The sequence below is a fragment of the Nicotiana tomentosiformis genome, chromosome 8 (assembly GCF_000390325.3).
Source record: "Nicotiana tomentosiformis chromosome 8, ASM39032v3, whole genome shotgun sequence".
Lineage (NCBI taxonomy): Eukaryota > Viridiplantae > Streptophyta > Magnoliopsida > Solanales > Solanaceae > Nicotiana > Nicotiana tomentosiformis.
In genome coordinates, this window is record NC_090819.1 from 106,855 (window position 1) to 122,530 (window position 15,676).

At 35.0% G+C, this 15,676-nt stretch overlaps 3 protein-coding genes and 1 non-coding gene across 8 annotated transcripts; 3 read left to right on the forward strand and 1 right to left on the reverse strand.

Moving 5' to 3' along the window:
• Window positions 1-2,815: 2,815 nt before the first annotated feature.
• Window positions 2,816-4,487, forward strand: LOC104103252 (thioredoxin-like 1-2, chloroplastic). Its single transcript, XM_070181929.1, has 4 exons — window positions 2,816-3,325; window positions 3,448-3,630; window positions 3,727-3,891; window positions 4,032-4,487. Exons 1-4 carry the CDS (start codon window positions 3,104-3,106, stop codon window positions 4,278-4,280), a joined length of 819 nt encoding a protein of 272 aa, XP_070038030.1. The 5' UTR covers window positions 2,816-3,103; the 3' UTR covers window positions 4,281-4,487.
• A 2,817-nt stretch (window positions 4,488-7,304) lies between these two features.
• LOC104110640 (photosynthetic NDH subunit of subcomplex B 4, chloroplastic) lies at window positions 7,305-9,433 on the reverse strand. The gene is made up of 6 exons (XM_070181933.1): window positions 9,278-9,433; window positions 9,126-9,170; window positions 8,434-8,593; window positions 8,284-8,339; window positions 8,125-8,196; window positions 7,305-7,584 (listed from the first exon to the last, which is right to left on the reverse strand). Exons 1-6 carry the CDS (start codon window positions 9,365-9,367, stop codon window positions 7,456-7,458), a joined length of 552 nt encoding a protein of 183 aa, XP_070038034.1. The 5' UTR covers window positions 9,368-9,433; the 3' UTR covers window positions 7,305-7,455.
• A 62-nt stretch (window positions 9,434-9,495) lies between these two features.
• On the forward strand, window positions 9,496-9,569 carry TRNAI-AAU (transfer RNA isoleucine (anticodon AAU)). Its single transcript has one exon. It is a non-coding gene; the product is annotated as a tRNA-Ile (tRNA).
• A 108-nt stretch (window positions 9,570-9,677) lies between these two features.
• Window positions 9,678-15,293, forward strand: LOC104110639 (2-hydroxy-palmitic acid dioxygenase MPO1-like). 5 transcript variants are annotated; one of them, XR_011410150.1, is made up of 5 exons: window positions 9,685-10,209; window positions 11,637-11,699; window positions 11,787-11,858; window positions 11,935-12,822; window positions 14,961-15,293. XR_011410150.1 is itself a non-coding variant. In XM_070181930.1 (5 exons), exons 1-4 carry the CDS (start codon window positions 9,868-9,870, stop codon window positions 12,049-12,051), a joined length of 594 nt encoding a protein of 197 aa, XP_070038031.1. In that variant the 5' UTR covers window positions 9,690-9,867; the 3' UTR covers window positions 12,052-12,062; window positions 14,961-15,293. The 5 variants fall into 5 exon arrangements, 3 of the variants coding, with proteins under 3 accessions (XP_070038032.1, XP_070038031.1, XP_009618459.1); XM_070181930.1 differs by having other exon boundaries at window positions 9,690-10,209; window positions 11,935-12,062; XM_009620164.4 differs by having other exon boundaries at window positions 9,693-10,209; window positions 11,935-12,051.
• The last annotated feature ends 383 nt before the right edge of the window (window positions 15,294-15,676 follow it).

Consider the following 15,676-nt stretch of genomic DNA (forward strand, 5'->3'; position numbering starts at 1 on the left):
AATGTCATCTTCTGCTATATAATTGAGGGGAACAACTATGACTTCAAAAATATTAAAATGATAATTTATTTAGTATTTATTGTTGGTTTGTCTGACAGTGGTGTCCGACGCCATCACGATCTATATGTAAAATTGGGTCGTGACAAGACTGGCAAATATTTTCCCTAATATTTAGCTGAGAATATTCAACCACTAATAATGGATAACTCTGTCCAATACGATTGCTCCATCAATATTATGGTCAGGTTCTTGATTTGATTTGATCTTGTTGCTAATTAGTTAAGATGGTAAGAAAAACACCAATCATAAAGCATGTCAGCAGTACTTTGTTTAGTAAGGAACCAGGAAAAGAATGCTTTTAATTTGCTCAGTCAAAAAGCCCTTAAATCTTACGTTTGTCTTCATACATACATGCATTACAACACACGCAACATTAAAAAGACCATAAGTCCAGAACACGAGATTATGTGTTGTTTGTTAATCATATAGTTCCTGCCCTCACGGACTTCAGCATTTTATATGTGCTGAGAATGAAATTTCTTATCACATTAGAAGCTTTTACCGGCTTTTACAAAGAAAACATTTATTCATACTCCATATTTATATTAATTTAATGTTAATACAATATGCATTTTTACATATATTTTTACTACTTAATTAGGATTAGATAATATATGTATTTTCATTTTAGACATTCATTATTTAATTTTGGTATACATCGACTGTAGATAATTTTATTTCTTGTAGACTAGTACGCCTCAATTACTCAAAAGTTCTGATCAAACCCTGCTTTAGACAAGAGTGGGTTGCTCTAGTGGTAAGCAACCTCCACTTCCAACCAAGAGATTGTGAGTTCGAGTCGCCTCAAGAGCAAGGTGGGGAGTTCTTGGAGGAATAGAGCCGAGTTTCTATCGGAAACAGCCTCTCTACCCTAGGGTAGGGGTAAAGTTTTCGTACACATTACCTTCCCCAAACTCTAATAGTGAGATTATATTGGGTTGTTGTTGTTATTGTTTGCTTTGAGGTCACCCCTTCTATTTTCTAATGTTTTGCGTGAACCAGAGAAAAGGGTTTGGGATAATTCAATTGTTTGCATTAAATAAGAGTTACAAAGAAAGGATATCCATGGCCTAAGGCGATAAGAAGTGTAAATAAGTGTTTAGCTTCTTTTCTTTATTCAGAACTTTTCAAGAATGTTTGGATGAGTTTGGGTTTATGAATATAGTAGGAGAAGAAAAGATAGGGAAGGATAGTAGTCGGAACTAGAAACTTACATTTAGGTAATGCAATTGTAATTTTTTTATGCCTCTCTCGAGTCAAGAGGCTAAAACAGTATTTTCATTTATCTTTCATATGACTCGAACCTCCAATTTATTTAAAGTGCACTGTGCATCGTGAGATCTTAACATCATTGGCGAAATTAACCTTATTCATATTATTTACACTACCAATAGACCAAAGAACAACACTAACGTAATAGTTTTTTCTTACTGGAGAGACTGCAGAGCTAGATGATCACTACTTTTAAACACTCCTTTGGTGAGTGAGATAAAGATAATAATCTCGGAATAAAACGTAGGATTATTTTATTTCACATTTGATTGTATTTTTGAATTCGGTATTAATGATCTCAGAATTAGTTATACTCGTAATTGTGGTATTATTCTTATCCCACGTTAAGGGTAAGAGATAATAATCTCGGAATAACTAATACCGGGATAGAATACTAAAATAATAAAGATACACTTCTCCAAGGCGCTTATTTCAAAGTCCTTAAAAATTCAAGGTTAAAATAAGAAATAAAAGTTTATCACAATTTATTTAAAGTAAACCAAACACATATTTTATATTTTACCCAGTATATTCCATTTTTGGTCCAATAAACTAAATATTTACCAATAAAAGTATATCCACTAAGTAATCTCATCATTATTTAATTTTTGTATTACAATTCTACTACTACTACTACTACTACTACTACTACTACTACTACTACTACTACTATTATTATTATTATTATTATTATTATTATTATTATTATTATATAACTAGTTTCTCAACCCAACATATGAGAAGTGAAGTCAATAATTATTTTACTCAATAGTTCTTCAATTAAAAGATATTAAAGATTATAACTATAAACAATAATAAGATCAGAAATTATTCAATAGAAATTGGTACTGCAATTATGAGGTTGGTGCATTATATTGATTGTATTATGTATATATCCATGTGGGGAAAATTTATGTATATCCACATAAAATAATGTTGCATTGTTGGCATATGGCTTCCTTGCAATTGGTGAGTTTGTGAGGCTGTTATCTTTCTTTTTTTTCTCTTCCAAAGTGGGGGCTATTATCCAAAAATGCCGAATTGGTAGAGACAGAGTCAGCTACGCGGTGAAAGTGAAACTACATTGGGTAACGACCAAATACTAACCGAAAATATAGCAAATTAGTACCCAGATACCAATATTTTGGATTCTTTCCTCCTGAAAAGAATCTCATCCAATCATCCAAATTCAAAACAAAATATATGAAAATGCCAACTCAATACACGCACATATCCTCCTATAAACAAGCCTTAAACCTACACCCTTCCTTATGTTCTGGATAAAACTTTGGATTTAATGGTGTCAAAATATATTTTACACGTAATACTTACACTAATTTTGCTTTCTGTTAATCAAGAAGATAAACGTGGAAAATATTATGGATAAAGTTCAAAGGTTTTAATCTGAGTCAATGACCCCCCTTATCTCCTTTTCCCTACACTTTTAAGTTTTAACCTTTAATAATCCAATTCATCCCCCACCAGCCACCAGGCCAGGATACTATATTTTTATTCAACTTCTTAGTCTTCCATTTGGCCCTTCTTCCTTCCCAACGATCAAAGTATTTATTGTTCCTAACGATACAAGCTTTTGGCTCAAATTTTACCTTAATTTTCCTATCGAAATAGTTGAGTAGTTCTTGCTTGGATATATTTCTTCTTCCATTTCTATTTGAGAAATTTGTTGTTTATCTAAAAGTGAAGGTGGGATTTGGTGGGAATTTGTTGTTACATGCTTAAAGCTTGACAAGTCCACAGATCCTTAGCAATAATGGCAGCTTCTTTGAAGACTGGTTTCTCTGTTTATAATTCCTGTGAAGCAAACTTCAAGTCCAAAGCCAAAGGGTCTACTAGCCTTTGCTCTTCTGGTTTTGGCACTCTGCAGCTTCCTGAGTTATCAACCAAAGAGTTTCTTGGAAGATCCTTGGATTTGTCGAATCAAACTGGTTTGAACCATTGGAATGTTAAAGATTCAAAACCCATCTTGGTCAACGTATGTTTTAATTTATTGGTCTTTACTTTTAAGGATTATATTCCTTCTTGGGTTTTTTTCCTTTTCGAATATATTTTTAATTTGGTTTAATTAAATCAGTAAGGTTTATTATGTGGTGACAGGCACAAGCATCAATATGTTTTAGCAAAGAAATGAGATGGTGGGAAAAGACCCTTAAACCCAACATGGTAGAGATCCATTCAGCAAAAGAACTTGTGAATTCATTGTTGAATGCTGGTCACAGATTAGTGATTATTGATTTTTATTCCCCTGGTTGTGGAGGTTGCAAGGCTTTACATCCTAAGGTACTAAATTTTGGGATCAAATTGACCCATTGATGATTTTTTTTTGTTGACTATTTTTTGTGCTAATATTAATGATGTTTATTAATGTTTTTGCAGATCTGTCAGCTGGCTGAATCAAATCCTGATGCCATTTTCCTCAAAGTAAATTATGAAGAACTAAAAACCATGTGCCATACTCTTCATATACATGTCTTACCCTTCTTCAGATTCTACAGGGGTGCACGAGGCAAAGTTTGTAGCTTTAGTTGTACTAATGCAACAGTAAGTAATTTGTTTTCTGGGCAGTTAAATTATATACACTGTCAGTGAAAGAATTTATAAGTTATCAGTGCAATTTAACCAGTTATATCAACACTATAAAAGAATTCAACTTTCTTATGGTAAAATTTGTATTTGTGCAGATCAAGAAATTCAAGGATGCATTAGCAAGGTATGGGACTGATCAGTGCAGTCTTGGTCCTGCAAAAGGACTTGATGAATCTGAGCTTTTGGCTTTAGCCTCAATTGGCCTATTATCAAGAAATTCATCTTTGGATTCAAAGCAGAGATTTGAAGAATTTGTTTTAGCAGGTATAGATATGTCTAGCAGTTTAGATAAATCTGATAACAGGGTTGGGCTAAAAGAAGGCAAACAGTTGTTGATGGCCTAGCTAGAATATAGATTATAGAAAGTTTCTTCATTCTTATGGTATTTTTACTAAAAGCAGTTTTGGTGAAAAAAAAAATGTACATATTATTCGTAGGTTTGCCATAAGCGGGGGAGTGTTTTTGGGATAAGCCCTGCATGTAATGATCAATTTGTCGTTGATCATCCAACATTATGATTTGGTTAAGGAGATACAACACTTTGGTTTCCATTACCGTTTTATCCTATATATCATTCAGGTGTATGATGTATATATATATATATATATATATATATATATATATATATATATATTTGGTAACTATCAAATTTTATTACCAAGGAAAATATTTACAAGTATATCAAAAAGCCTCTAGAGTTGGACATAAGACCCCAACTCTAGTATAAAAAAATTACTGCAACAGCTCATTCTCCATTGTTCCTATCTTACAATTTAGTTTTATAGACTGGGACAGAAGTTTAGACTCTTCAGTTGCTTTGTCAATTTTGACTTCATACTTTCTCGACAATGGACTTCTTGCACTATCAATCTTGCTAATCTCTTCTGGTGTCCTCTTCTTCTATTGGAATATCTTGTAGTTCCTCTTTCGCCATACATGGTATGTTGTAAGAGCCAGACTCAATCTATATATCTCTGCCAGGGAGTTCCTTCCATTATCTTGTACTCTAGCCCATTCGATCTCCTCATTCCATTCCATATAACCTCTTTTGATACCAAACCAATGCAGCATATGCATTGCAGATGTGAAACACTTGAAGAATAGGTGTTGGTGCGGTTCTGGGTCAGCTTCACTTAATGCACACATAGGATCAGTCCCCGTGCCCCATCTTATTAACCTACCTTTTAGTATATAGCCTTTCTTGAACTGCTACGAATAGTTTGAATATCCATTTTTGGGCTGGCTTGAGTATTACATATCAGCTTCTTCCAGTTCACTTTAGGAAAATCTCCTCTTAGCAAATTGTACATTCTCCTTATAGAGTAGTCCCCAGCTACCACAACATCTCCTATCCTCAAAGCTGCCTCTTCCAGGTATTTCTAGCATTTAGAATTTTCTAAATAGTCTATGAAGCATGTTTGGCACTACTGTATTGACATCCCTGTCTTTGACTATCACGATCCAATTTCCATCATAGGCCATGATGGCGCCCAACGAAGTCATTCTCACCCAAAGCATTTGGTTGAAAGACTCATTTATCTCTCCCAAACCGGACCATATATAGCTTATTCAGTCAGCTTGGTGAGTCAATACATGTATGATCTTCAGGATTCTCATATGCAAGTTGTTTTTCATATTTTGATATCTGAAGTCTGCTTCAAGAAAAGGTATCATTTTCTCCAACTATGGCCACCTCGAGGTAGAAGCCTATATAAATTCAGATTTCTAAATGACACAAAATCTACAAGTGGACTACAAGCTCGTAGGAGGGAACTTAGTTACTTGGAGAAAAAAAGAAGCAAAGAGTAGTTGCTAAATCAAGTGTAGAGGCAGAATCTATAGCTATGGCCCATATTGTTTGTGAACTTTTGTGGTTACCAAAGCTACTAGAAGAATTGAGATTGTCTGAAAAAGAGAAACTTTCCTTGTATTATGATAACAAAGCTCCAATCAGTATAGCTCATATCCTGTTCAACATGGCCGAGCGAAACATATTGAAATTGATCGACACCTCATCAAAGAAAAGATTGCAAATAGTGTCTTGACTTTGCCTCATGTGTCATTAGAGAAATAACTAGCTGATGTGTTTACAAAATGACTTAACAAAAGATCCTTTCACACTGTGGTTTGTAAGTTGGCATGTGTGACATCTCTGCACCAACTTGACGGATCATGTTAATAAGTTTGAATAACTCTAAGTTTGAATAAGTTTTTGTATTTACTCTGTAGTTTTCAGGCATCTTTCCAGATATTTAGGATTGTATTTGGGATATTATTCTATATATGCCCTTCTAATCAATGTATTACAATATACAAAAATCCAAAAAAGATGCTATTTCTTCTCTCAAAATCTTCTGTTTTCTTATACTTTTTAGTAGTCACACGTTGTAAAAATTCTGAAAACATGGTTCATGTGGTATCATAGCCTATACTCTCCAGCCAATATGTCATAGAGGTAGAATTTGTTACAAGGTTATTGCTAAACTTATCAGGCTTTTTTGTACTCTTAACAATATACATGTAATTTAAAAAAAATATATATTTATATATACATATACGAAATCCAAACTCGATATGTGCACCCACGATTAGTATGCTGGATGAGACCATATTTCAAGATTCTATTACTCGTCCCTACTTTGACACTGCAGACAAGTTGAATTCCAGGCATATTGATCATGTGAGAACACAAGGCTTCAACTATGGCGGAGTCTCAGAATTGTTTTTGAGTGGACCTCAGTACACGATGAACATTGACATTTGACAGTCAGCTTAAATATGCATTAGTAGATAGAAGTACAAAGGCTTATAACCTATTTGGCCAAGCAGCAAAAATCAACTTATTTTGAGAAGTGTTTTTTCTCAAAAGTACTTTTGGTGAGAAGCAGTTTGTGTTTGCCTAATTAATTTGAAAAACACTTTTGATCACCAAATAGTGTTTGACCAAACTTTTAAAAACAACTTATAAGTTTATTATTTTTCAAAAGTGCTTTTGGAGAGAAACTATTTTTTTTTGCTTCTTCAAAACTGCTTCTGTTTCTCCTCAAAAACACTTTTTTCTTCCAAAAGCTTGGCCAAACACTTCAACTTTGAAAAAAAAAATACTTTTTTTGAAAACAAAGTGCTTCTAGGATTGGAGAAGCTTGGCCAAAGAGGCTATTATTTTGATCCTGTCATTGAACAATTGGCGCAGAGGTGTGTGGCTTTATAGTTTTTTCCTCTCAGATTTGACAATTAGTAAAGGTATTTGCAATAATTCTGTATAATGCCACAGCTTGAGAATCTTGAAATTTCAATGAGAAAAGAGTATTTCAAAGGGGTAATCGTAAAGAACAGCCTTGCATCACATTTAAGGGCAAACAACCATGTTCCAAATGACTGATCCCATTTTTCTTATTATCTTTTCTCAGAAAGTACTGAAAGTCTGCATTTTGGAACTGCAAAATCATATCATATATACGTAACAAGAAGCATCATAAAATTTGTTCATAATATATGCAGCTATATATACTGAGATGATCATTTAACCAGCTCTTCCTTCTTCCCAGCCTCTTCAAGTTCTCGAAGCCCCCCAACCTTTTGTTCAATCTCCTCTATCAGTTCCTCGCGCCATAGCTTTGCTCTTGCTTCTTCTTCTATGTCTTCTTGCTGCATCACCACAAAATTAAATTCATAGTGTCACTTTCCTATCCTTCCCCCTCCCTTTGGACCCCTTTTTGTCCTTAAGATTAAGATGGTCTAAAATATACACACATGAGATATTTTGCTGGATAAAGCAGATACCCAAAGTTGTGTGTTTTATACAAATATTTCACACAAGCCTTGGATTTTGATGTTAGATCTACTGATTGTTTCACTTTAAATTAATGTCTTGGACAAAAGAGACGATGTTTCTTGAACAAAAACTGTGGTTGGTCACTGCAAGTAATTAAGATTGAAGCTTTTTCTGCATTCTTGATAAGAAGTTGTCATATCAGGATTTGTTGATATAGAGATGACAACTTCATCTTTAGAGAAAATATTTAACCTGTCAACATGAAGATAGTCACAACTTGCTTTCTTATTAACAGCAGGAGCAAATACCTTAGAGATATGCCCTTATTCCTTAATGCATCAATTTGCAGAACATATGTTTATATCATCAAAAGAAGAAGCATTTCCTTATATATTTTCCAAAAGACAATGTACCTTCTCATAAACCCAATGTCCAGTACCATCACCTCCATCTCCTCTGTACTGCTCCGAATCATAGTAGGGATCCTAAAACAAGAGAGACCAACAAATTAAGGTTACAACTTTATCTTATGAATTAATTTTCCAAATTCATAACTATTCGGAAAAGCTTACTTTGGTAGAACCGAAGAAACAGCATCCCCAAACAGTGAACATGATGTAAAATGTATCTAACATAGAAACAATACACAGAGAATTAACTGATAAAATGCCAAACAGATTATAAACAGTGGATATTTAAAGTGGAAAATAAAAAATACTCACAAACATTCTTCATGGCTTCATCACTAAGGTGCCAAACAGATTTGTGAGTTATGAGGTCTCTTTGACCTTCCATATGCTCAACTAATACTGCCATTAATGGCCAATCCGGGAGAGCCTTCACTCTTAAACCAGAATTTCTTTTGCTCTTTCCAGCTTGAATCTAATCATAGTAGTTCCCAAAAAGTAACATTTGTTAAGTGCACCTACTGCATCAAGCATTGTACTATATATAAGTATATAGAATAACAATAACAACTATTCCATCTGTTTCAATTTATGTGAATCTATTTACTTTTTAGTTCGTGCCAAAAAGAATGACCAATTTCTTTATTTGGAAATAATTTACCTTTATGCAATGATTTATAGCCATACAAAATATATGTGCCTCATTTTACGTCACAAGTTCGAAAGTCTTATTTTTTTTTTCTTAAACTCTGTGCCCAATCAAATGGGTTCACATAAATTGAAACAGAGGGAGTTTTATGCTTCAATCACTAGGAATCTTAAGCACATCTTTATCAAATATTATAAAAGGATTAACTTTATTGACATTAGAAGTTGTCTATACTTTCTGCTGGTATATAAATTCAAAGAAAAATAAGAGTGTAGTTATGTATATTGAATGGTGCACCAGCTTTAAATTCTGGATTGATCTTTGTTATGAATATGGAATGGTGAAATGAAACATATACCTGGTGCCTGCCTTTGCCGAAGGCTGAGCTTGAGCATTGCCTAAGCTGCAAATTCAAAACAGAATTAAAAAAAATAAAAAAATAAATGAGCAGAACAAGTAGAAGTGATGGAATTTGAGAGTAGAGTAAAGAGGTGAAATGAAATGCTTAACTGATTTTGTGAAAGGGTGCAAGTCCAATTTAGTAGCGTGGCATTGAACTGTGGGTTTGATGATGGTGAAGCTCATTACAGCTTCAGCCATGAATGGTCGTTGCAATTTTGAGTTTCGGATAATTTACTTGTCTTTCTCCGTTCCTTATAAGTTGTAAGCAGATAAGATATTCTAGTGGTTACATATTTCAATGTTTTTTTCTACGCATAGTAGTATCTGGCCCATTAGCTCAGTTGGTTAGAGCGTTGTGCTAATAACGCGAAGGTCGCAGGTTCGAGACCTGCATGGGCCACTTTTCCTTTTTACTACTCACCTATTTGTTTTTTTATTGTACTTTTAAATTGAACAATAATGTGACAAGTCCCAATACTCTATTGACTCTAATAATTGTAATTAAAAATAAAGGAAATAGGATGAAATACAAATTAACAAAGCAATATTTTGACTTAAAATACCCAAATAATACTCCCAATCACTCTGAAAGAATTAGGACGAATACTTTTTTCTTCGAAAGTTCTAATCTCTGTAGCCAAATATCTTCATAATTAGCAATTAGGTAGTAGTTTCCAATTAGGAGGAAAAACAGAAAGATGAGATTATTTGATCTAGAGAAGCAATTTGCCTTCTACGAAGCATACCACAGCAACCCAGTGAATTTCTTGATTCACATGGTGTTTGTGGGACCAATCTTCTTCACTGCTCTTATTCTCTTCTACTTTACACCCCCGCTTCTGAATTCCACTCCAATTAAGCTATATGAAGATAGTTGTTTCTTGGGCTTGAATCTCGGGTTCTTGTTTACTTTGATTTATGCCTTGTTCTATGTGTGTTTGGACAAGAAAACTGGCTCTTTAGCTGCTTTTCTCTGTTTACTTTATTGGATATCAAGCAGTTTTGTTGCTCATTATCTGGGGTTCTCTCTCGCCTGGAAGGTAACGGATTTCTTTCTTTTTATAATTTCATTCTAATTGTTTATTTGTTATTGGTCCAAATGGAGCAGAATGAATTTTGAGGATTCATATAGATGACTTCAACTATTTTGGGATTGAGTGTGGGTTGTAGTTTATTTTAATTCTCTGGCAACTAAATGAGACGTGTTTATCAACTTGTTAATTTGCGTGATGCATTTTTCTTGGAAATGACTCACAAAATAGCCACGTTTGCAATTGCTATTGGAAAATAAGTCGCAGTTCCAAATCTAATCGAAATTTAACAACTTTTTTATGCGGAAATAATATTTGGACAAAAAGCTATAGAGACTCCTTCATCTTTTCCACTTTTTTCGACAAAGGTTTCACTTGTAGAAGTTTCAACTCCAGGACAGTTCAGTTTTTCGCAACCTAAAAACTCGAGGACATTGTCCTGGAGTTGATGCTGCTGCAGCATCAACATGCTGGACTTCTAGCAACCTTCCTTTTGAGATGAAGTCGCAGTTATCCTTACCTGGTTGCTGTGATCCAAAGTCCAGATGTTTATGACTTTCCGATGGCAACACATCCAAATAGATCGTCATTGAATATTTCAAATTTTTTACAGTAGCTAATTATGTGGTTCAATTATAAATTGGCAAAACCAACCAATAGAGGTGTTGATAATCAGCGTTTTACGGCTAGGATGGTCAGACAGATTTGAACAGATTTAATGGAGACCTACAGCATATGACCATTAGTGTGAATTTGTTTTTTCTTCATACTCCAGGATAGCATCTTGGAGTTTTACTTGTAGAAGTAGAAACTCCGTGATAGTGTGTTGGAGTTTTTACTTTTACTTGTATAACCTTGAACTCCATGACACTTACTGGAGATTCGTATCGGCTGATGGTACTGGTGTGATTCTAATCATGGCTCTAGTTACTATACTGAATTTGCTAATCAGTTCCACTAATTTCCGGCGAATGAAATATCATGTCTCCACCATGATTGTGTACAATCCACATTCATATGATGAGGGTTGTTAAATGTCACATGGGATTAGCCTTTCCCAGGCTGCATGCCCTTGTTTCTGTATGTTAACTCCATATCCATATTGGTACACTGGATCTGAACTTCTGTCTCCTTTCTTAACTTGAACTCCTACCAGCATAGTGCTTCTCTTCTGATCCTTGGTCATATACCTTAATAAATTCTGTGGTTTTTACATGGGAGTCAGCAATGCTTAGCGTCTAACTTCAGAACTTCTTTTGCTGTAGCAGTTCTTTGATTTTCATCCCTGCCTTATATCCACTTTTGATGTCTATCTGATATGGACTGATCATAGATATGTAATAGCATGATCCGATGTGTTGGAAATACATCTGCATCAGTTGAATTTATCTTGATGTATGTGAGTGCTTGGTGCTAAACAATAAACATCTTATCAGGTTGTTCTTGTCGCTCAGTTATTCTGTTGGACCGGACTGGTTATAGGCCATGGAGTGTTTGAGGTGACATTTGCGCCATTTTATGATCCTTAAATCTTTGCCTTATATTTTTTTTTGTTTGTATATCATCTTGCTTATTTAATTTTCTAGAAACGAGCACCTGCTCTGTTGGACAATCTTGCGGAAGCATTCCTTATGGAACCTTTCTTTGTACTTTTAGAGGTAAATCTACTAGTTCTGTGTTAAATAGGAAATTCTTTCACTAGATTGATTTAATCTATCTTTTCTCGACTTGCAGGCTCTCCGGACATTTACTGGCTATGAACCATATCCTGGATTTCATGCAAAAGTCAAAGCTACAATAGATGCTGAAATCAAACAATGGCAGGAGAAGAAACACAAGAAAATGTCCTAGGTTTGAATCCGGTGAAGTTGTTACCTTATTTAATTGTCTCTGTTAAGAAACCAAGTTGGTGGGCAGGCAAACTACTTATGTGCACATTAGCTTAGGTTTTTGTAACTCCTTTGCAAAACCAACCATTTATTCTTAATGTAAATATGTCTCTTCTGTATTTTGTTGGAATTACTCATTTTACTTGAATATAAAGGAACCTCCACTTGACAAGAGGGGTTGCTCTAGTGGTAAGCAACCTCCACTTCCAACCAAGAGCTTGTGAGTTCGAGTCACCCCAAGAGCAAGGTGGGGAGTTCTTGGAGGGAAGGATGCCGAGGGTCTATCGGACACAGCCTCTCTACCCCAGGGTAGGGGTAAGGTCTGCATACACACTACCCTCCCCAGACCCCACTAGTGGGATTATACTGGGTTGTTGTTGTTGTTGTTGTTGTTGTACTTGAATATAAAGGAACTTTTGAATCTCTTAGCTGCTGGTCAAAGTCAGAGGAAGTTTTCTACTTTGGTTGCTAATTGGCCAATTCATGCATTTTAGCTATATGGAGATCTGTTAAAATTCTGAACTTTTTTTTTCCTTTTGGTAACAAAATTCTGAACAACTTATATATATTTATTTCTTGGGGGTCTTAGAACTAATTACCTAAGAAAATAACAGTTCGGAGAACATTAGATGCTTTGCATATTCATATGATAGCGGTAGGGGACATGAAATCACAGGGGAAGAGCCCGAACTGCAAGAAGTTACAAATCAATCTCACAGTGTTGTTTTTAAAGGTACTCCTCATTTAAATTACAGTGTACATGGAAGTGTCAAAACTAACAGAAGTAACAAACTAGTTATCGCATTATTACACTTGGACTTGCCCTGAAAACACAACAAATAACAGCATAACTTCAATAGTTCTATCTTTAACTTTTCTTTGAAGTATAAAGAGTTGATAGCTATTCACACCGAATAATTTTTAAATGTACTTGAGAGTTGAGATAATCAGTACCAAGTAGAATGATGAGAATATTCTACCACTCTGTGCTGATCTCTTTTGCAGTATGTGAAAATGTTTTTTGGCAAATCCTGCCAACTTTATTTAACTACACCCCAAATGGATAAGCTGCCAGCATTTTGATCCCATTATACTCCCAATTTTCAAGCATTTGATTTCTTCAAAAATATTGTCTTGGGAACTTTAATGTTCCATTTATGCATAAGTAAAGTAAGTCCCAAGTTAGCTATTTCATCTTACCAGTGCTAGTTCTTATTATGTAGAAGAAGGAAAGAACTTATGTCGTCTCGGTCATTATTAAATGATACTCTCTCAAATTCATTTTATGTGGCACTCTTATTTTATTAATATGTTTTAAAAAGAGTGACACGATTATATATTTGGAAGCAATGTAACTTTAAACTTTTTATTTTACGCTTAATGACATGTTTTTATGGCCACAAAAATGTAATGGCATGCTTTAGACCACAAATTTTAAAAGTCTTTCTTTCTGTCTTAAACAAATTTTCCCCTATTCTTTACCTTGGTTTCTAATTGCAATATTTGATATATCAAGCAGACTTCATATTCTATTTGATACATCACAAGCTTTACATGTTTAACTCAACTTATTCTTCCGGCTCTGTGGCTGCTGTCGATCTTCTCTGGCCTGAACTCACCAACATATTAACTAGGAGAAAATAATCACTGTTGTTATCTAGTTGAACCTCTCGTGGATGCTTTTTGACCTGCTCCCCCAATTTCTATTATGAATCTGAGTCTGCCAACAATGTTCTCAGGTGGGGGCATTGCATTTGATAGGCATTCCTCTAAATAGTTCATAAGCCTCCTCAACCGAGCCAAGTTCAATCCAATCTATTAGCCATGCCTAAGTAGTGCTTCAGAGTTGATTCTATATTATGACAGCTGGTAATCATTTTAAGAAATACTTCCTTTTCTTCTTTCACCAAACCTCCAGGGCTACAGGCACACACCAAGCTTCCAAAGAAAGTACAATCATTTGGCAAAACAAGCTTCCCATTTGACATTCTTGAGAAAAGTGCTATGCTTGGTGCTACACTCGCATTATGAACATCATTTTCCTGCATTGTCTTGAAGGGTTGAAATGCTTTCTCTAATTTGTTTGCCTACAAATCCCCTAGCCTTTGTATTGCAGAGAAAACCTATCTGGGGCTTTACTTTTCTGCAAAAGAAATAGCATAATCCATTGAACTGTGCTTTAAAACAGCACAAAACAGGATGTGCTGGGTAAGCCTGTCTGGAGAAGTAGCACATGAACTGGTAATCTAGTGCGGTAATACTTCTCTTTTAAGATAGGACATCTCTTAGAAGGATAAAAATAGTGTTTCATTTTGCAATGACGAAACATTTGAATTTACAGATCTTTTTTTAATCAAAAGTCCACCATTATGGTGGGGGGTTAGGCTGACCCCGACATGTATATTAGTAACCAAAAGGAGAATATTAGTAACCGACATGTCCAGTACAAAAAACTGCAAGATGTACATGACTAACTGTGTTAGCTATGATGTTGATGTTGAGAATATTCTCATATACACTGTGGCACTGATCATATGATTGGAATTGAAGCAGAACCTCCCTGTAGGTTCTTCATTTTGCATTTCCTGATCCTAAATGCTGTAACTTGTGCTTTATCCATCCGGAAAGCCCCTCTTGCTCATCTAGGCATTTCTTGGACTGACAAAAACATAGTAGTGCTTATAGGTAAAACCTCCAGGCCAGCTCCATACTTGGCTAATGCATCAACCACTGAATTACCCTCCCTAAAACAATGTTGGACGGAGATTTGGTTCTACTTTTTATTTTTTTATTTTTTTATCAGTAGGTCTCACTTTATAGTTAAGCTTGCAGTTTTATTTTATTTTTCTTTTCTTTTTCTTTTGCCATTAGGGGGAATAAAGGCTTACTTCTGAAAACACAAGGAAGTTGGAGCTCTATTGGAATTTGAACATCCAGTTAAGCATGGTGAAAGGGTCAAGAACTAAAGTGAGGTGTCAACCATCACATGTAACGAATGAAAGCAATAAGCCAATTCCCTGTAGGGCCTGTTTGGAAAGCCACTCCGTAATTGGATTTGGGTATAATTGGGTATAATTACTCAATTTTGACATGTTTGTAATTACTTGGTCAGCATATAATTGATTGTAATTATACTCTGCAACTCTCAGGGGGAGCTGAGAATTGCTGATAATTATATGATATAATTACCGGGTTATTTTTTAATCTCTTTTCTTTTGGCCAAATACATATGCAGCCGCTCAAACGTGTTCATATTGAACACTTAAACTTTATAGTAACTACAAGTTGATGACATGGCATCCAGCATGTTCCACACGTCCTTTGAGAGCGTGAACAAGTTTCACTTATCTCTCATCTTTGACCATTACTTTTGAGAATCTCACCTTGTCTCTTTTTTCTGAAATACATGATAAATAGAGGAGAGAGGATGGATATGTCGGACCGACGGGAAAACAAATGGGTCGCCACCGGCGACTTTGAGAGAAAGTAAGTAGTAAAATATCGAGCCTGGCAAATCTGAACTACTACCCTTAAAACCGAGTTCAGTTTTGAACGGCTTTCTCACCGTTAATTCCTTGTGGGAAACT

Excerpts from the sequence above, each read along its gene's own strand:
- LOC104103252 (XM_070181929.1), top strand. The coding sequence starts at position 3,104 with ATGGCAGCTTCTTTGAAGACTGGTTTCTCTGTTTATAATTCCTGTGAA. Across the intron at positions 3,326-3,447 it reads CAAAACCCATCTTGGTCAAC|GCACAAGCATCAATATGTTT; the intron begins GTATGTTTTAAT and ends ATGTGGTGACAG. Across the intron at positions 3,631-3,726 it reads GCAAGGCTTTACATCCTAAG|ATCTGTCAGCTGGCTGAATC; the intron begins GTACTAAATTTT and ends ATGTTTTTGCAG.
- LOC104110640 (XM_070181933.1), bottom strand. The coding sequence starts at position 9,367 with ATGGCTGAAGCTGTAATGAGCTTCACCATCATCAAACCCACAGTTCAA. Across the intron at positions 9,171-9,277 it reads TGCACCCTTTCACAAAATCA|CTTAGGCAATGCTCAAGCTC; the intron begins GTTAAGCATTTC and ends TTGAATTTGCAG. Across the intron at positions 8,340-8,433 it reads TGAAGCCATGAAGAATGTTT|ATACATTTTACATCATGTTC; the intron begins GTGAGTATTTTT and ends TTTCTATGTTAG.
- LOC104110639 (XM_070181930.1), top strand. The coding sequence starts at position 9,868 with ATGAGATTATTTGATCTAGAGAAGCAATTTGCCTTCTACGAAGCATAC. Across the intron at positions 10,210-11,636 it reads GGTTCTCTCTCGCCTGGAAG|GTTGTTCTTGTCGCTCAGTT; the intron begins GTAACGGATTTC and ends ACATCTTATCAG. Across the intron at positions 11,700-11,786 it reads TAGGCCATGGAGTGTTTGAG|AAACGAGCACCTGCTCTGTT; the intron begins GTGACATTTGCG and ends TTAATTTTCTAG.